We start from the raw sequence: 20,709 nt of genomic DNA on the forward strand, positions 1-20,709 counted from the left end.
TAAGCGTCTCTCTCTTTTTTTTAAATGACATCATTCTGCTTTCAGTTGTTAGAACTTTATTTTACGATTGTAATTTCGGCACTGAACGTTTATCAAGCATCTACAAACATAATACAACGTAATGAGAACAATTTATAGTGGGATTAACAGTGGGTACAACCAGTTACATAGTTTGTTGACAGTTACATACCGTACTTACAAATTTGATATATAGGTTGACGTTAGGCAGGAATAACAATGTAATATGCACATCAAAGAACAGCTAGTCAGCGACCTAGTCAATATTTCATTTATGTACTGCGATTGTGAGTGAATTGTGTACATCACATATCTAAAACAATCGAGAAAAGTTTAATTTCTGAGGTCTTTTTTGTTCATTGTGTATGTATTGTGGTTGTTCTTTGAAGGCACTATAAATTTCAGTTTCTTCTAGAGCGTCATTAATCTGCCTTTCTGTGCCCTATGTAATACTTTTAAGCGTTCCTCGATGCTGTTAGTGTTAAGATTGTAGTTTCGTTGATGTGCACTGAATGACAATACACCATTATCACTTATATCTGTGTCCCTTCATAATCTGGTTGAGAAACATCTACCTATTTGCACCACACAGAGATTTTCACATTCACCACATCTGATTTGATAAACCCGTGTTTGTGTAAATGGTTTTATTTTGTGGGCTATGTTTCTGATGATTGTCCCTACTTTGTAGTTGGCGTGGAACCCGATTCGTACGTTAGTTTTACAATCATCACACCAACAGCATCGGGGAATCTTTATATGAACTGTGTAGGGTAAAGAAAGATTAATGGACCCTCTAGAAGAAATTCAAATTTATAGCGCCTTCAAAGAACAACCACAATACATACTCAGTGAACAAACAGGCATCAGATATAAAAGTTTTCTCTATTGTTTTAGACATTTATTCTAATGTACTGTAAGTGCACACTTTTAGATGTGTCATATGTAGAGGGGTCTGAATTTAGACACTCTTTGACTGTCAATATTAATGGAACAAAATAAAATCCAGTTGCTGTTCTTACACAGGGGAAAGGTTATGTTAAGTTTTCAAAATGCCCCCATTAGCAGCCAATCAACGTCGATGGCGCTGGACTGCTGATCGAACTATAGCTGTCAGTGTTGCCGGTGTGGGAGCCGTACAGGACGCGTCGATGGTTTCTCGTAGATCGTTCAGTGTAGCTGGCTTCTGTTGTTAAACTTCATTTTTCAAGGTTCCCCCACAGGTAGAAGTCAAGAGCTGTAAGGTCTGTAGACAGTGGTGGGTTCACGACAGCTCCTCTTCGACCTGTCCATCGTTCAGGTAAATTTTCGTCCAAGCAGGCCCTGACATCTCTGTCGTAGTGAGGTGGAGCACCGTGTTGTTGTAGGTAAAATCTTTCATTCCTAAACACCTCTCGGATGGCATGTAAAATCGATGATTGCAGCATATGAAGATGCACCCCACAAGTTACGGTACCTTCAATGAAGAAAGGGGCCAATCAAACCGCTCGATGACAGACCACGCCACACACAAACACCAGTTAGATTAACATATTTGTCCAGGTGAACGTGAGGATTTTCAGGAGCCCTGTGCACGCAGTTATGGCGGTCTACAGTACCGTTTAGTTTGAATTTCACCTCGTCAGACCAGATAACCATCCCTGCAAACCATTCATCCTAGTGAGGCGTACCTTCATATGACTCGCAGTACTATCTTTCTATCCATGTCGTCTTCTTTCATAGCGTGCAGCGATCTTGAAACGTACACTTTCCACTTTCCAGCCTTCAGAATTCGTCGTACGCTTAATCGGCTTATCCCGCTTTCACGTGCACCCTGCTTCACAGATTTGTGAGGTGACCTAGTAACATGTTGCAACACAGCAGCGCTGGAAGATGGACTTCTTGATGTTTTTGGTCGGCCAGACCTTTCCTTATGCACGTGCTGAACAGTACAGTCGGCTTCAAATTTATCCCGAATACGATAAATTGCTACACGTGCAGCTCTTCGCTGGAACTCTGTCCCTCCTATTAAAAGAAACTGGTAAGGGTCCCAGAATGATGAGCAATTCTCAAGAATCGCTGGCACAAGTGTTTTATACCTTACTCCTTTCGTGAATAAATTACAATTTGCTCAATATTCTACCAATGATCCTGAGCCCTGTATCTGTTTTTCCTACAGTTATTGTTATGTGGTTCTGAACGGTCACTCCTAGATGTTACTGTTTCAAATTGTATATTGCCAGTGGTGTAATCAAACAGTAATGGGTCTGTTCGTCCAGTCCCGCCCAACACGTTACGTTTATTAACTTTCGGGGTCAACCTCTAGTCCCTGCATTATAGGTGGGTCACTCGTGAAGGAACGGTCCCAAAAGAATGGTTCATTAAATTGAACGGAATTACCTAGCAACGACTTTTAAAGAATTGTTAGCTTCAGGTCGGTTTCATTCCCGCCTCGGTCTAGTTCTTTTTTGAGCGGTCAGTCGTTTCTCGTCATTCGATATGAAGTTCTGATCCCTTTTGTTCATTGCGTTCTCAAAACCTTAGATTGCCGGCTGATTTAGTGTTCACACCAGGTAATTTAAGAATTATCATAATTTTATTTTTAAATCAAATACATACCTCTTGAGTTGCTGGAACTTGATTTTAGATACGCTAGTCCGGGATTTTAAAAACTGAACGACCGTAATTTCCACTTTAGCTGTTCTCGGAAAGTATGAACGTAAGTAGTCGCCAGTGGAGTGAGACATAATTGAATATTTAATAACATTATTTCAAATCTTTCACGAAATCACTAAAGCAAACTCTTTCGTTGTCAAAAAACCTCTGACATTGGCGTCTGCGTTTCAAAACCGGGAAGGGTTGCCGCCCCCAGCAATAGAAATGTCTGAGTGAGTTATAAAAGCTGCTGAAGAGTGATTTGCTATTATGTTGATTGTTATTGGCCGAAATACATTACTTGATTCACATTGAAAATACTGTTTCATAGAACTCAACACGAAATATTTGCAGGCCTATGATTCCATCATAGGAATCGTGACTAAAATTAGGCTATTGTTAGCTCAAGGAAATGGTAATAAACCTGTTTAACTAAACTCCTCTTCAAGTGCACCTTGCATCATCATCATCATCATCATCATCATCATCATCACCATCATCATCACCATAATAATCTTCTTCTTTTTTTCCTACAAGAAATTTTAATTTGTAGGAAGCCTTCTACGTTGCTTGACAAAAAAATGAACTGCCCAGAAGACAAGAGCGGATGTTAATGTAGCTTCATACACGTGCACATCACTAGTGGATTTGTAAGTGAGTAGAGTTATAATTCTCTCTGACAGGTAGAACGAGCAACAGAAAGCATTTGTCTAGTGTGGTACAGCGCTGATAGAGTTTGAAAGAGGCCTCATTGTGGGTTTCCATGTGAACGGCTGGTCGAATCAGGCAATATCCAGATTTTTGGGACAATCGGACGTGGCAGTGCCCCCATGTTAGACTGATACGGAACGTGAGGCAAGTATACTCAAGGTTCCGTCGACCACATCTGATTACCAAAAGGTGGGACCGCCGTATTGTGCACCAAGCATATCGCAACCCCTTCAAATCGACGCCTGCCACCCAAGAACAAGTAATCAACTTCATAAAACATTCTATTTCATTCCACAACATTGTTCAGAGATTAGCAACAGTAAGGCTCTGGAATTACCGTCCCGTGCGTAGGCTGCCGTTAACAGCACAGCACAAACGGCTGCGTTTGGAGTCGCGCCGTGAGCGAGAAGCATGGATTGCTGATGAACTGCATCGCATTGTGTTCACCGATGAAATGCAGTGCTGCACCACCTCGGATGACCATCGCCGGTGAGTATGCCGGCGAACTGGGGGAAAGGCCAATTTTTCCGATGTTTTTGAGAGGCACACCTGACGTTAGGGTGCGGGGAGCCACTGGGTGTAACTTCAGGTCACGGCTAGCGGTGCTTGAGACAACTCTGACGGCACAAAAGTACGTCACGTACATTCTCCGTCCTCAGGTCTTACCTCTCGTGCGAGAGATCCTTGTGCCATATTTCGACAGGACGATGCTCGCGCACACTTGGCATGTGTCTCTATGAACTGTCTGCTTGATGTTGATGTAATCCAGTGGTTAGCAAGATCTGCAGATCTGTTCCCAGTACAGCATGCGTGGGGCCAGCTTGGAAGTCAACTCCGTTTTAGTGCCAGTCAGAACAGTTGTGGGCCATTCACCTTAAGAGAAGATAAAACGGCTGTTGACGCGCTTTCCAACCGAATCAGTGCATGCATTCAGACTAGATCAAGTGCAACGTCACTCTGATGAGAAGGCTCATATTACCAGGTTCTCTGTAAATTGGACAAGAATTATCACTGGAATAACAACAGATAGTCTCTCAACCAGTAAAGCTTCATTTTGTTTCCTCTTTTCCTTCTGCGTGCTTCACTTTCTTTTTGAGGCAGTGTACAAACAAGTGCCTAAAACAACAGATACTTATGATTCGAAGGCTAACTACATCCACACATAAACTCTCCAAGCCCTCACAAAGTGCATGGCTGAGCGTATCTTTAATAGCTATTAGTCATTTCCTTTCCTGTTCCATTCGCAAACAGAGCGAGGGAAAGACGACTGGCAGCAGCAGAATCATTCTGTATATGCTGGTTCTCTAAATTTTCTCAATAGAGTTTCTCTAAAAGAACGTTGTCTTCTGTCCAGGGACTTCCATTTGAGTTCCCGTAACATCTCAGTAATTCTCGCATATTGATCAAACATACCGGAAACTAATACAGCAACACGCCTCTGAATTGCTTCGATTTCTTCCCTTACTCTGACCTGGTGGGGATTGCAAACACTCGAGCAATACTGAAGAACAGGTCGCACTAGCGTTCTATCACCGTTTTCTTTATAGACGAGCTAAACTTTCCTTGGATTCTCCCAATTAACCGAAGTTAAACATTTGCCTTCCCTGCTAGCAATCTCATGCGCTTGTTCCATTTCACATCGCTTTGCAACGTTACGCCTAGATATTCAATCGACGCGACTGTGTCAATCAGCAAACGGCAAATACCTTATTGGATCATTACAGGGTTCTTTCTCCTACTCATCCGCATTAACTTACATTTTTCTACATCAAGAGAAAACCGCCATTCATCACACCAAACGGAAAGTCTGTCAAAGCTATCCTGAATCCTCTTTCAACCACTCAATGACGACACCTCCCAATACACCACAGCGCCAACAGCAAACAGCCGCAGATTGCAGCTCACCCTATCAGTCTGTACGTTTCTGTGCACGGAGAACAAGAGCGGCCCTACCACATTTCCCTGAGGCATCACGACGACACTTGTCTCTGCTACACACTCGCTGTCGAGGTCAACGTTCTGTTAGTTAAAAGTCCTCGAGCCACTCACATATCAGAGAACCTGGTTCGTATGATTGAACCTTCGTTAGCAGTCTACACTCAAACTGACAAATACATTTCTTACATGTTGCTTCCCGAAGATGTGGATCCTCTGTCGTATCCGATGGAAAGACAGCTTGTTTATCCACATTTATACTCATTGGCCCTAGAAGACTATGCGTATTTGCTAGATCTGTGCATTCAAAAAGGATATTTTCAAATGCAGGATAAACTTTGTCTGAGGAAAGAAGTCGATTCGGCCATAACAAATGTCACAAATAATATTCATGGCAATGTTCTACGAGTAGTTAAAAAAATAAAATTAATTGAAGTTATCTAAACAATTCGTTAAACCATTATTACTTTTTAGCTCCTCAGGCACAGCTGGAGAGCCTTTTAGGAGATTTGAAGGGCAGTCGAACTACGTGGAGTAATTCCTAATTTCAGTTTCTTTGGCTCAAATCATCAAAATCTTATCAGAATTCCGAAAACACCTGATTCGACAAGAGTGTGACGTGTATACGATAATTATACAAATATTTCAATTTTTAAATATTTGTATTACCTATGTTACATGCTTTTGTTACTAAAATGGAGCATGTGTAACGAGAGAAAAAAATTTCATTAGAAACATTTTACAAATTTTCATTAACTCTTGGATCCATAAGTGGCTAAACTAGCAGAAATGCACGAGAGGGGTCTTTAAGACCCCTACCTTGAAATAAGTATCAAATATTGGAATTAAGCAATTATAAAATAGCTGTTACCAACGGCTGAACTTGCATATCAGTAAACTCGCATATCAGTAATTCAGTTACGATGAATGTTGGTGGCGAAATATGCTAGTAATTTATAAATAGCTGGGTATATGGTGATATAGATATGTACATGTATATGTGTATATGTTTGTAGTGTTGGTACATAATTAATAAATTCTCTCGTTATTCCACATCGTCTCATTTTCCATCCCTTGGATATTATTTACACCTGCAGTCTATTTCGTTGGTGATGACTTTATATTTGGTGGAAGCAAAGAGCCAAGTCTGTGGAAAATTTGACCTTGTATCGTAGAAGTCGTCGAAAGACCTGGCGTTTTGACTTCTGCATCCCAACCAAATGAAGTGATCTGAAAGCATGCATTACATTTTCTATTTTTTTTAAAAAAAGCTCATCAATTCATTACATTCCTATAGAAGCAAAGTTTAAAGGGGTTCCTAGTACTGGAAGTGAGATTTTGCCACCAGAGCAACACTTAGCATCCGTTTCTAATTTCAGCGCATGGCAATGCCTACATTTTTCGTCCATTCTCCCTAAGATGACTAATCGATGATTAACATAGTCAGTTAATGGATCTCAACGAAATACAGCCTCACTAAAAGCCTCCAACGTCCTAGATGGAATGGCACGATGTCTCTCTGTTTGTCGTATAGCCATTAAATGATGCCGTCGTCGTGAGTCAAGCGTCTATAAGAGATGCTCGATTATCAGCATAAAAAAATGCGACGGGCTTGTAACTCTTCTGCTGTCTCAGTAGCTCTTACGGCCGCCTGACGTTCTGCATCTTACGTCCGGCGGAATCGAGATTGCTCCGACGTTTGTTGCGTTCGAGTAACTATCGCAGCTCGAGTACTCTTCGATCTATGTTTCGAGGCATATCGTAGTAGTTTTAAATATGGTTCTTTTAAATGTGGTTCTCGGGATCGCCGTCGGATTTTATTGTTGTATTTCCACAAAAACTCTCCAACTATGCCAGGGAATGCAGCTAATCAGTATCATTAACCGCACGCACAGTAACATTTGTTACGCACTGTCACGGAAAGATCTATAAACACAAAGAGTCTTCGACATTAGTACCAGCGCCACCTTCATCCCGCTCACCTATATCATATTTAAAAGTATTAATAACACTGAAAAAGATAATGAAACATTCCATCGTAGCCTATCGTCTTCTCAGGGTTCAAGGTACCTCCGTACCAAATTTGATTCGAACTGGTTCAGCAGTAGAGTCATGAAAACATAACAGAGTTACTTTCGCATCTGTAATATTGGTATTAGTATGGAAGTATGAATTAAATACGCTGATAATAGTGTAAGCACTGTACTGATTGCGTTGAATCACGTTACGTGGATCATTCGAACCAATAATTACATTTTCACGAATAGGACAAAGTTCAAAACTCAAAGAGTAAACAACTTTTTCAAAGAGTAATTGTCGTTCCTTATTTGGCGTTATATTCTTCAAACCAATAAATATGTTATACTACACATCTTCTGAAGTAGACTGTACTCTTCCTCAGCGTTCAAGCTATTTCCATACTAAATTTCATCAAAATTGTTTCATCAGTTTAGTCGTGAAAGTGTAACAGAGTTACTTTCGCATCTATAATATTAGTATGGATTTTAAAGGGGTTGGTGACATAGAATGAATAGGACAGTATGTATTATTATTACTTTTATTTTAGAGTAATATGAAATACAATATTATAAATTGTGTTACAATTTTCCATAGTTGAATAATTAACTTGTCAGTTTAACTGAACCACACCATAACATTTACTCATTAAAAGTAATACTCTTCACAAATAATTTCACTATGTTCCTGGCATTTTTATTTTTTTATTGTTTTATTTATTTATTTATTTATTTATCTATTTATTTATTTATTTATTTATTTATTTATTTATTTTGTATTTGCATTTGCAGAATGGTTGACCGGTTTTCTGTGTTATAGATTTGGGCACATGATTTATCCTCCTTTTGGTGATCTTTCAGTTACCGAAATCTTCGTCCGTTGCTTACTAATTCCACAAGGTGTCGTGGCTTATAGAACTTTATTTAGGGACGTTGCCTCTTGATTCTCCTCTCCATATGAGAAAAGTTCTGTTTTTATCAGATCTGCCTTCCATGCTATTGGGATAAGTGTGAAAATAAGCGCTAGATATTTATTGCTAATATATCCAATACGTTTGTCTGTAACACAAAGTACAATCTTTTTGATGGTCTCTTCCAAGTGTATGTGCTTGCCTTCTGGCCAAGACAATCAATTTCTGATGTAAATTCATTGTTGAATAATGTTGTTTTTACGTCTTTCATCTAGGATGGCTCTGTTTTGCAGAGACTTAGCATCGTCGCACATTTGTTCTTTTTGGTCACACAACGTACAAATGTCAAATTGTCTTTCAGACGAAAATTATGTTTATAAAAGCCCCAGGTCATCGAAGCCTTATTTTGAGTGTATTTTCCTTTTGGTGTAGTTGTATTACCTCTACTGGATAAGATGGAATTTCATGATACAATGTATTCGTATTCTGTTCATTGGTGATAGTGATTCACTCTGTTGATTTCCATCATGACCGATAAGGAAATCAACAATTTTGTAGTCTCTGCCATCTAATTCTTCTCTGCTTGAATCACACAGGACGCTATAAGATGTTGGTTCCTTATTCTGATGACCATCAGTGTCTAAATTTCTAGTCTTCTTGATCAGAGGAAGTTTAATCTTCAAGCTATTCAGTAATGATTGATTTAAAGTTTTGATCATATGTGCTTACTTCAGACGTTCTTCTGTCTTTATAGGTAGTATGGTATACAGCTGTGTTCTATGTAAGGAACAACAGTATCTTAGATACTCATTCTGTTTATGATAGAAAACTTATGTTCATGTAAAAGTGTTTTGACATTGAGAAATACACATACCCTCAGTTGAGTACTGGGCTATAGTTCTTACTCTACTTCTGAGACATAGCTTTCACAGTGGTTTTGAGAATAATTATGCCAAACTGATGACTGTTATCAACAATCTAGCTACTTTAACACTCAATTCTGGTAGAACAGAAATGAAGTATCGTGAAAATAACTGTTCGCGGCGGTGTCTAAAAGATCCCTGTTATGCACTACGCGAGTAAGACTACAATATTTATAAAATTAAATAACTATTTTGACTTTCAATAAAAAAACGTACCTTCTGAAGAAAGTAAATTGTACTTCCAAGGATTACACAGGACATGAAGTGTAATAAATAAATTTTAAGACAATTTCTTGAGAGAACGGAGGCTTGCCAGGTGTAAAATATCCCCGTTATACATCCGATAGTTAAAATTCTACTGTAATTATTATCGAATATTCTAAAACGTGGCTTTTATGGGGCATGGTATCTCTTTGAAGTGAACTGTAGCATTTAATATATACTGACCAGCAGCAAATGTAACGAGGACCATTTGTCGTGAAATCTCAAATCTGTTCCGTCGTTCGTGGCGAAACCACGCCGAGTATGCATCCCGTTTCTGTGGCAGTGAGCTGTGGGTATCAACGTCTTCTACGATGACATTACAGCCCCACCATCGGCAGTTGTGCTTTTCTAGTGAACCAGCGTATAAATTAACAAGCCACAACAGAAAATCACAGCAGCGCCTGAAGATGGCGAGTTATGCCCGTGAACCTTTTACACAAAGTGAACGTTTTTTGTGCCTTGTTTCACTTGATTCTCGTGTTGGTCAACAGGTTTCCTGGGCACGCACGACTCTGGGAATTACGGCCTGAAGGACCAGGTGGCGGCTCTGCGCTGGGTGCGGGACAACATAGCGGCCTTCGGCGGAGATCCCGCCGTTGTCACGCTGCTCGGTGTCGGCGCAGGAGCCGCCTCGGTCGGCTTCCACATGCTGTCTCCGCTTTCCGAAGGTAAAACGATCCACATTAAGCGTATGACATGGAAAATTGTCCTACGATTCCTCATCCAGGCCTCTGCTCTTCAAGATCTCGGCTACAGAGACGTGTCCTTCTGTTGCTTATAATATATAACACACTTCAGATGGGAAACACCGTTGCGTGATACTTTTTAAAATTATCTGAAGCTTTCTTAATCATTGTAGACCGATAGCCTAACTATTCCACAACAAATATATTGTTTATTTTCATTTATTATTTATTTCACAGTACCATTTAGCATCATCAAGCATTTATGGACCTTGAATCACTGCAAGAAATAGTAATTAAACATAACATTTTGTAACACAAGAAGAGGGTACACATGGGAACAATCAATATTATAGCTGTAAACTGTCGTAGCAGTCATGGAAAAGAGCCAGAGCTCCAAGTACTAATAGAAAGCACTGAATCTCAAATCGTTATATGTACGGAAAGCTGGCTAAAGCCGGAAATAAGTTCATCCGAAATTTTTACCAAGGTTCTTACCGCGTTCGGACAGGGTGCATTAAATACAGTTGGTGGTGGAGTGTTTATTTCTGTCATACGTAGTTTACCTTGTAGTGAAATTGAAGTACATATTTCCTGTGAGTTAGCACGGGTACAGGTTATATTTGAAAACCGGAATAAATTAATAACAGATTACTTTTCCCAACCCCTCGACTTAGATCATACAGTTGCTGAACAGTTTAAATACAACATGAGTCATTTCAAATAGGTATTCCAGTCATGCAATTACGGTTGGTGGTGACTTCAATCTATCTTCGATATGTTGGCGAAAATAAATGTTTGAAGTCGGCAGTAGGCATAAAAAGTCGTTCCATACCGTACTGAATGCCTTCGCAGAAAATTATTTTGAACAACCCGTTCAAAGCCTAATCTGAGTGTAGATGGTTGTGAAAACATAGTTGACCTCTTAGCAACAAATAATCCTGACGAAATAGGGAGCATCACGACAGATACAGGAATTAGTGACCACAAGGTTGTTGTAGCTAGACTGAACACCGCAACATCCAAATCTATTAAAAATAAAAGCAAAAAACATCCATTTAAAAAATCAGATAAAAAGTTCACCTAATACCTTCCTAAGAGACAGTCTCCGTTCCTTCCAATCTGATTACGTAAGCGTAGACCAAATATAATTTAAATTCAACGAAACAGTATCGATAGCAGTTGAGATATTTACACCAAATAAATTAAAAGAGATTGTACTGATCCGCCATGCTGCACAAAAGAGGTCAGGACACTATTGCAATAGCAACGAAAAAAGCATTCCAAATTTAAAAGAACGCAAAATTCCCAAGATTGATGAAGTTTTAAAGAAGCTCGAAATTTAACGCTAACTGCAATGCGAGATGCTTTTAATAGTTTCCACGACGAAACCCTGTGTCGAAACCTGACAGAAAACCCAAAGGTCGTATGTAAAGTACACTAGTGGTAAGACGGAATCAATACTTTCACTGCGTGATAACGATGGTAATGTTATTGATAACAGCGGTACTAAAGCAGAGATACTAAACACGGTTTTCCGAAATTCCTTCACAAAAGAAGACAAAGAAAATATTCCAAAATTCGAATCAAGAACTGCCAACATGAGTAACTTAGAACTAGATATCCTTGGTATAGCTAAGCAGCTTAAAAAACTTCAGAAAGGCAAGGCTTCCGGTCCAGAATATATACCACACATGTTTGTTGCAGGGTATGCTGATACAATAGCTCCGAACTCAGCAATCATATACAACCTCTCGCTCTTAGAAAGATCCGTACCCAGAGACTGGAAACTTGCACAAGTCACACCACTACTCAAGAAAGGAAATGAGCTGTTCAGCAACTGCATGATCTGTGTTGAGTAATCCGCTAAATTACAGAGCCATATTATTAACGTCGATTTGCAGTAGGACTTTGGAACATATACTCTGCTCGAACATTATGAATCATCTCGAAGAAACACAACTAGTTCTTTATTCCCAAGAAGTAATGAGTGCTGTCGACAGGGGACGTCAAATTTATTCAGTATTTTTAGCTTTCCAGAAAGCTTTTCACACCATTCCTCACAAGCAACTTCTAATTAAATTGAGTGCCTAAGGAGTATAGTATCAGTTGTGCAACTAGCTTCGTGATTTCTTGTCAGAAAGGTCACAGTTCGTAATCATTGACAGAAGTAGGATCTGGCGTGCCCCAAAGCAGTGTTATAGGCCCTCTGTTGTTCCTGATCTACACAAACGATTTAGGAGATAATCTGAGCAGCTACATTAGGTTGTTTGCAGATTATGCTGTCATTGAACGTTGTGTAATGTCATCAGATAACCCAAACGATTTGCAAAATGATTTATACTAGACCTGTGTACGGTGCAAAAAGTGGCAATTGACACTAAATCATGAAAACTGTGAAGTCATCTACATGAGCACAAAAAAGAAAATCCATTAAATTTCAGTACACGATAAATCACACAAATCTAAAGGCTGTGAACTCGACTAAATACTTATGGATTACCATTACGAATAACTTAAACTGGAACGATCACATAGATAATGTTGTTGGGAAAGCGAACCTTAGATTTCGATTTATTGGCAGAATAGTTACGAAATGTAACAAGATTACAAAAGAGACTGCTTACACTGCCTTGTCAGCACTCTTCTGGAGTATTCCTGTGCGGTGTGGGATCTACATCAGATAGGGTTCACGGAGGAGATCGAGAAAGTTCAAAGAAGGGTAGCTTGTTTTGTCCATACTGACTATGTAGATAATTAAAAGAAAATTAAAATTCTCGCTACACTGCCATGGTACCACATAAATGAAGTTCTATTCGGTTATTTTACCGGTTGTACACGGAAAATTATGGTAGTATAAAGTCACTCACCTATGGACTGTTTGTGTTAGACATTTTTTATATCTTGTGCAGCCTATTGTGGCTGAAATGCTGTCCTACAATTGTGTGTAAAGACAATCATAGACATGGAAGAAAGATTATCGTTTATCGTCTCGCCGACAGCTTGGACATAGAAGATGAAGCGCAAGTTCTGACTGCAGGAAACGACAGCTGGGAGGATAAGGAGTAAACAAAATTAATATGGACATATGGCCAGACATGAGTTCTGAAGGAGGAACACCTACTCGAGGGTGGACATAATATACCATTGATACTAATTCCAGTTTCAGCCCGCCGGTGTGGCCGAGCGGTTCTAGGCGCTTCAGTCTGGAACCGAGCGACCGCTACGGTCGCAGGTTCGAATCCTGCTTCGGGCATGGATGTGTGTGATGTCCTTAGGTTAGTTAGGTTTAAGTAGTTCTAAGTTCTATGGGACTGATGACCTCAGATGTTAAGTCCCATAGTGCTCAGAGCCATTTGAACCATTTCTTAACCCAATTTCAGGAACAGGCAGATGGCCCACCAGAATGAGGTAAGCCAGACTACGACAGCTGCCACTATCCATATTACAACGCGTGAAGGCCTCATTACCTATGGGCTTGCCTACGCTGATACGATTTTTTTTTTCTGGTTCGTCACGCAGATGACCATGGTTTTCACTGAGGTGTCTGTCATTCATTCTGTTCACATACAGTATCTCTCAAAAGTATTTTGTAGTTGAATTAATAGGCTGGTAGGCGCCTTTATCTATACGCGAAATCAAACAGATTGCTCAGACAGAAGACAGATTGACCTCGCCGCTATTACATGTATTGATTGGCAAGTGCAGGTAAACAAGGAATTCTTAGCTATTTTGTGGACTGGGAAGACTGCGACAAACCTAACTACATGAAGCAAATCTGATTCTGACATTTTTATTTACTTACAACAATGCCTTAAACTGAAGAATATTCAGTTGACTTCAAACAAGCTGTCTTAACAACACTGAGTCAAGGCCCAGTTCAGTCCTTCGTTGCGAAGAAGTTTGTCATCTGACAACAGCTTGTGCGTGTCTGGGTCCAGCTTCATAAAATAAGGGGAACAATAGATAACAATGCACGAAGTGGTCCGCTCCGAAGAACCATCCAAAAAGATGACAGAATCAGACGAGGACGATCAATGGCTGATTCCAAAAAGTCAGCCCGGGCTATACGTGATGGTAAAACACGGGCTGAAGGTCCATGTTTCGACATTTAAACGTCGTTTAGCATCTATAGATCTGAATGTACAGGCGACCTTTTCGAAAACCTATGACAAGTGCGAAAAATCGGAATACATACTACAATTTGCTGAAAAGTATGCGTCATGGACCACTGAAAGAGGGTCAAACGTTCTATAGAGTGATAAAAGCAAGTCAGTCTCTTCTTTGCAGGCGGGATACAGTACGTTCGACGGCCGCAAAACAAGAGGAATGACAGAAAGTGCCAAGTACCCACCATGAGCCACGAATGACGAAGTACCGTGGCGTGGGGTTGTTTCTCAACATGTGGTGTAGGTCCTCTCGTCGAAACTCATGCTGTAATGGATGGTCTAGAGTACGGTGAAATATTAACACACCATATGATACCTCACAGAAGATGGAATACGGCTCTTAATTGCTAATGCCAGCACGACTACCCTCCGAAGCACACTTCTGGCTATGTAAGGAAGTTTTGAAGCAGCACAGAGAAAACGTATTCGAATGAGGAAGCCAAAGTCCACCCTTAAACATCGTAGAACATCTTTGGGGCGAGCTGGATGGACGTGTTCGTCAATAAAACAGCATCAAAAAGGAGAATTTCTGTAAATAATTGTGAGAGCAATGGAAGACGATGCCTCAGGCGCGATTGGCCAAACTCGTGGAGTGTAAGCCATCGAGGCGTGCTACAATAATGCACGGAAACTCCTATGCAACCATATATTAAACCAAGAACATCATGGGTCAAGACTTATTATTTTCCTTGTGTTTAGTTGTAACAAAATACTTTTCAGCGTATGAGATTTCTTCATTTGTGTTTTATTATTGATGCTAAGATTAGAATTAAATAATACGTGTAAGAAAATAAATTACACATTATAAATATTTGGTAGTTAATTTCTTTCATTAAAATTTTCTCCTAAGGAATTTGTTTTCCGAATTTACTATCTCTACAGAATATTTTTGAGCGATACTGTAAGAGGCTACCTTTGCGAAAGGCGGTTTATCAACGTTCACAACACCGATACGTGGGCTACAGAGGATCCGCTTGGTATGCTGGCAGCGGACTACAAGCACTACTGCAGCCTCAGTGTGCGGAAAGCGATTACTGGCGACCGTCTCGTGCTATCAGTCGTCCATCCACAACGCCTCACAGTCAAGGTGTACACTGTCTGTCAAAAGTATCGGGATATTAATAAGGTGTGTGTCGACCCTTCACCTTTACGATGGCTTGAATCTGCTGGGGGCACTTTCAATGAGGTGTCTGAATGTCTGTGGAGGAGTGGCAGTCCGTTCTTCATCAAGAGCCGGAACCAAAGAAGGTAGTGTTGGATTCTGGGGTCTGAAGCGAAGTCGACGTTCTGAAACATCCCTCATCATTGGGTTCAGCTCTGAAACGTGGGCAGGCCAGTACATTTCAGGAATGCTAGAGTCCACAAACAACTTCCTCACAGATGCTGCTTTATGACACGGTACGCCGTCGTGCTCTTGTAACCAGTCACCATCTCGGAGCTATTTCTCAACTCTACACAGCATACAGCATACAATGCTGTAAAATGAGTTAATATCCTTCCGCACTTAGCATTTTCTTAAGTGCAATAAGGGAACCACATCCCAACCAATGAAAACACTCCCATAACTATAAGACCACCTCCAAAGCACTTCGCCGTTGGCACTATGCATGACGGCAGGTAACGTTCTCCAGACATTCGCCGAACTCAACCCGTCCATCGGACTGCCACAGCATTCAGCATGATTTAATACTCCAAATTACTCGTTTTCAATCATTCACTGTCCAGTCGCTTAGCACTGATTACGGAAATGTATGGCTTATAAGTAGCTCCCCAATCATTGTACCTCATTCTTTTCCACTCCCTACGTACATTCATTGTGCTGTTTGGAGCGCTGATGCCGCTTTGAATTCACCTGGGATTCCTTCCTCTGATTTAACGCAATTTTTGTACAACCACTCTCCGTAATGCTCCACAGTCCCTGTCGGTCATTACATGAGGTCTGCTGGGTCTTGGTTTACCTATGGTCGTTTCTTCCACTTCACAATCACATTACCAACAGTCTACCTGTTGAGCTTAGAAGGACTGAAACATGCTTGATGGATCTGTTACGCAGGTGACGCCCAGTGACTTGTCCACGTTCGATGTCACTGAGCTCTCCAGACGGAGCCATTCTGCCGTCACTGCTTCTCTGCTGACAACGCAATACTTCCAACCTCTCCCAAGGTCCGCCTCCCATTGCATCTAGTGGTCAGTTCCGCATTACATAGGGATGTCCGAATAGTTTCATCAGATGGCAAATCTGCACTCCGTACAGTTGACCATATCTCCCCTGATGGGAGACATGTCTTTGGTGGCATGAAGGGTAATGGGGCTACCCCATGATCGTGCTGCATCACACTGCCCTTTTTAATGTGGAGCTGAAATATTAGGACTGTTTGCTTAGTGTATTCTCATGTGAGCTTTCACACTGAAACCTGGACTGTGAAATATTTTTCACCTCCACCTCCAAGAGGGTGTATTTGCTTTCGAATGCATTGCGACCATATGTTCATGAGACCTTTTTTGTCGCTGCTGCTACGGTCGCAGGCTCGAATCCTCCCTCGGGCATGGATGTGTATGGTGTCCTTAAGTTAGCTAGGTTTAAGTAGTTCTACGTCTGGGGGACTGATGACCTCAGATGTTAAGTCGCATAGTGCCTACAGCCATTTGAACCATTTTTTGACCTTTTTTGCTCCTTATTCTCTCAGGAATCGTTTCCTGCAATTCGTTCCAATTCAGATGAATGTTATCGTGGAACGTAATGTCCACTCTACTTCATTCTTCTGTTTTCACTGTAGGACGTTACCGATTGTGAAAATCCACTAAACAAGCTCAGTCACGGCTCGCACGTTGCCTATGGCGACAGATCTGATGACCTCGCTAGCACCGAGGTGGAACATTTTGAAGAAAATATTTGGGAACGGCAGGGGTGTGTGGACCGACATCGTCCGAATGGAAGAGCACGCCTAGCTCGCCTTCTAAGAACGGCGAAAGGATGAATTACGATTGGTCATGTACAATTCAGTGTTCCCCAGATAAACTCTATGGAGTTGTTCGCCCATTGTATGCTACGGCTCCTCACACCATGACGCCGGGACTCGTGTAATATACACTCTAAGACAAAAGTAAAACGACGCACCACGAAGGAATTATCCCAACAGAACAGAAATCAGTAGATGTGATGTACATTTACAGACAAATAAATAATTACAGTTTCAGAAAAGCTGGATAATTTATTCCTGAGAAAGAGCTTCATAAATTTACCGATTCAACAACGCGTTGGTCCACCTCTGGTCATTATGAATGCAGTTATTCGGCTTGTCGTTGACGGAGAGTGCTGTTGAACGTCTTCCTGGGGGACGCCGCCCGAAATTCTGTGAAATCAGCGCATTAGATCGTGAAAATCCCACGCTGGTTGGAGGGCCCCGCCCATAATGCTCCAAATGTTCTCAATTTGAGAGAGATTCGGCGACCTTTCTGTCAAAGGTAGGGTTTTGTAAGCAGGAAGACAAGCAGTAGAAAGAGTTGTGTGCTGGGGGGCATTATCTTGCTGAGTGTAAGCTCAGGATGGCTTGCCATGAAGGGAAACAAAATGGCGCGTAGAATATCATTGACATACCGCTACGTTGCAAGGGTGCCGCGGATGACAGCCAGTGGGGTCCTGCTATGAAATGGTTGTCGGACCGTATGGCGGACGACAGTCATGTTGGTATCCCGATGTCTGGAGTTTCTCCAGACACGTTTTCGGTCTGGAATCCCATTCACTGGAGCTCCGAACTGAGCCCCGGTGACCAGCTGAGACGTGTCTGGAACCACCACGAACACCCGTGGAATAACAAACTGCCCAAGAACCACGTTGATGGTCTGTGGTGGCATTTCTTTTCATAGCACGACCCTTTTGGTTGTCACCAGTGACACTCTTAACATCACAGCGGTATGTCGATGATATTCTGTGCCCAGTTTTGTTACCCTTCATGACACATCCTCGGCTTACAATTCAGTAACATAAAGCCCGCCCACTCACGGCGAGAGATTCTACTGCTTCTTTTCTCGTTTGCGAAACCCTCTCTTGGCCAGTGATGTCGTCGGATCTGTCTCCAATTGAGAAGGTTTGTAGCATCATGGGCAGGGCCCTCCAACCAGCTCGCGATTTTGACGATGTAAAGCACCAATTAGACATAATTTGGTAGGAGATACCTCTGGTAGTCACCCAACAACTGTATCAAGCAATGCCAAGCCGAATAACTGCTGCATAGGGGGCAGAAGTTGACTAACGCGTTATTGACTTCCTTACTTTGTGAAGCTCTTTCTCATCAATAATCTGAGAACTGAAACTGTATTTTTGAAACTGTAATAATTTGTTTTTCTGTTCGTGTATATCACATCTATCGATTTAGGATACTTCCATTCCACTTCATTTCGATAATTCCCTTCTTCTGTAGAGTTCTGGTGGGAGGGCTGTAGGCGTGATGGATGAGCAAACTGTTTAGTAATCACATCAAGAACTATATTCCTATACAGGAACAAATTGGCAAGAGATTCATCCTCTTTTTTTTTGTACTTTCTATTCACTTTCTTTTTCGGACTCTCAAACGACTACCATCTATATAGTTTTATTCTTACAAAAACAAAAGAATGAACAGTAACCCGATACTGTTAATTACGTCTTTTTAGAGGGCCGTTAACGGTTTCCAACCAACAGATTCATCGGCAGACAACTTTTCATGTTGGAAACCGTTAACGGCCCTCTAACAGTATCTGGTTACTGTTCATCCTTTTGTTTTTGTAAGAATAAAACTATATAGACAGTAGTCGTCTGAGAGACCGGAAAAGGAAGTGAACAGAAACTACCCGAAAATATTAGGCAGCGTGTGGTCGTTTTTGGTCGTGACGAAAGTTCCTTGCGGTTGTGTTGGGCTAAAGCAAAAAGAATATAAGAAAAAGGACTACTATACTATAATTTGAACTCAAAAACGAAGCAAAATAATGGAAACAGCTTTTTAGCCCCTGATTTTATTCTCCGTGCTGATCAATTGCGATTCATAGTAATCAGATAATAAACCTGAAGCTGATCTTGATAAAGGTCGGAACTGTTAATCTGAATAAACATACTTAGTGACAAAGACAGTTTCCATCTTCCTTCAGGTAGTCTCACACTATTTCTTTAGCTTTTGAGTGGGCGGGCTGAAGGCCTGAAGGAGGAGCAAAATGTGTAGTAATCACATCAAGAACCAGATTTCCATACAGGAACAAAACGGCAGGTGTTTCAGCAAGTTTCTGTTTCCAGATTTAAGCTCAATGGCTTCCCTCTAGTTTTGAATAGCACCATCTTCTTTAGAAAAACTGAATACCTTTTCCGTCAAGCATTCCGTATTTTAACGTAGCTAAAGTTCGAGGGTATCAAGGGACAAGTTTCTGCAGTTGTAAAATTTTACCGTCTACACAAAGAAATGGTAAAATTTAATAAATTTTATTAACAGTTCAGTATGCAGTAACGAATATCAGCAATTGCGATAGTATTGCTCCCTTCATATAATAGAATATTTGCCCTTGTAAATCGTCCTGGCAGAGTTATTTAATTATTGTGTCAGTTACTGTAATGGGCACTGAACAACTAAAAAATAATAAATGGTGACAGGTAATATTTGTCATCTGATATGGAGTGTAGTGTACTTGAAAAACAGAAACCAATTGTCTCAATGTCAGAGATTCGAAGCTTGTGGAAGAATTTCCAATAATGCAACAACGCCACCGGATTCCAATAAGGAAAGAGAAGACGAAATGCTATAAACATAAATGGAAGTATGGTCGGAACGAAATCTCAAGTCCTAAACACGAGTCTAATGCCTAACAATGGCGCCGCGTCGCTCAGTAGGTGCTGTGAGGGCTGACGGTCGTAAAAAAAGCCATTAACGATCGTAGGTGCTCGACAGAATAGGAGCACCACCAACCAACTGTGAGGAAAGGCTGTGAACAGCACCACCTGACAACCGCAGTCGCTGAGCGTTATTCGCGTTACTCCAATAGGAAGCTCTGCTTTACAGCCATATGGCTTTCGCCGCGGGTCTGTACTCATCCGCTACCCGTCAGTTTCCAGAAATCTTACAGTAGTTGCAAAGTGCTCACGAAGACCAAGGACACAGATATTCGTTTAACAAAATAAGGCGTCGTTGTAGTACTTCTATTGCTCTTCGTACTGCCAGTCCTAAATGTACACTGAAAGCCACGTTTCTTTTCAAACATTTGCGTTGATGTCTTCGACGATTAGCTTCATTACTCAGTATTTTTTGGCACTGGGGTTGAGATCACTGTAGAGACTACGTATTCGATGCTATCCTGTTTGCTACCAGTCACAAAGCACTCGTTACATTGATTATTGGTGGTCATTAAATACAACTTATGTGACATTCCCTTGGTGTTACGAGCGCACAGTCCTTAGTTGACAAAGGAACCAACATTGATTCTCC

The 20,709-nt window shown here is 41.1% G+C and overlaps 1 protein-coding gene across 1 annotated transcript in view; it reads left to right on the forward strand.

Moving 5' to 3' along the window:
- LOC126235078 (esterase E4-like) overlaps positions 1–20,709 on the forward strand; it is a 317,082-nt gene that overhangs the window by 205,578 nt on the left and 90,795 nt on the right. Inside the window, exon 10 of the mRNA XM_049943812.1 lies at positions 9,903–10,079. Within this exon, the coding sequence (XP_049799769.1) occupies positions 9,903–10,079 (177 nt within the window). The remainder of the gene's footprint in view (positions 1–9,902; positions 10,080–20,709) is intronic.

This window comes from Schistocerca nitens, chromosome 2 (genome assembly GCF_023898315.1).
Source record: "Schistocerca nitens isolate TAMUIC-IGC-003100 chromosome 2, iqSchNite1.1, whole genome shotgun sequence".
Classification (NCBI taxonomy): domain Eukaryota; kingdom Metazoa; phylum Arthropoda; class Insecta; order Orthoptera; family Acrididae; genus Schistocerca; species Schistocerca nitens.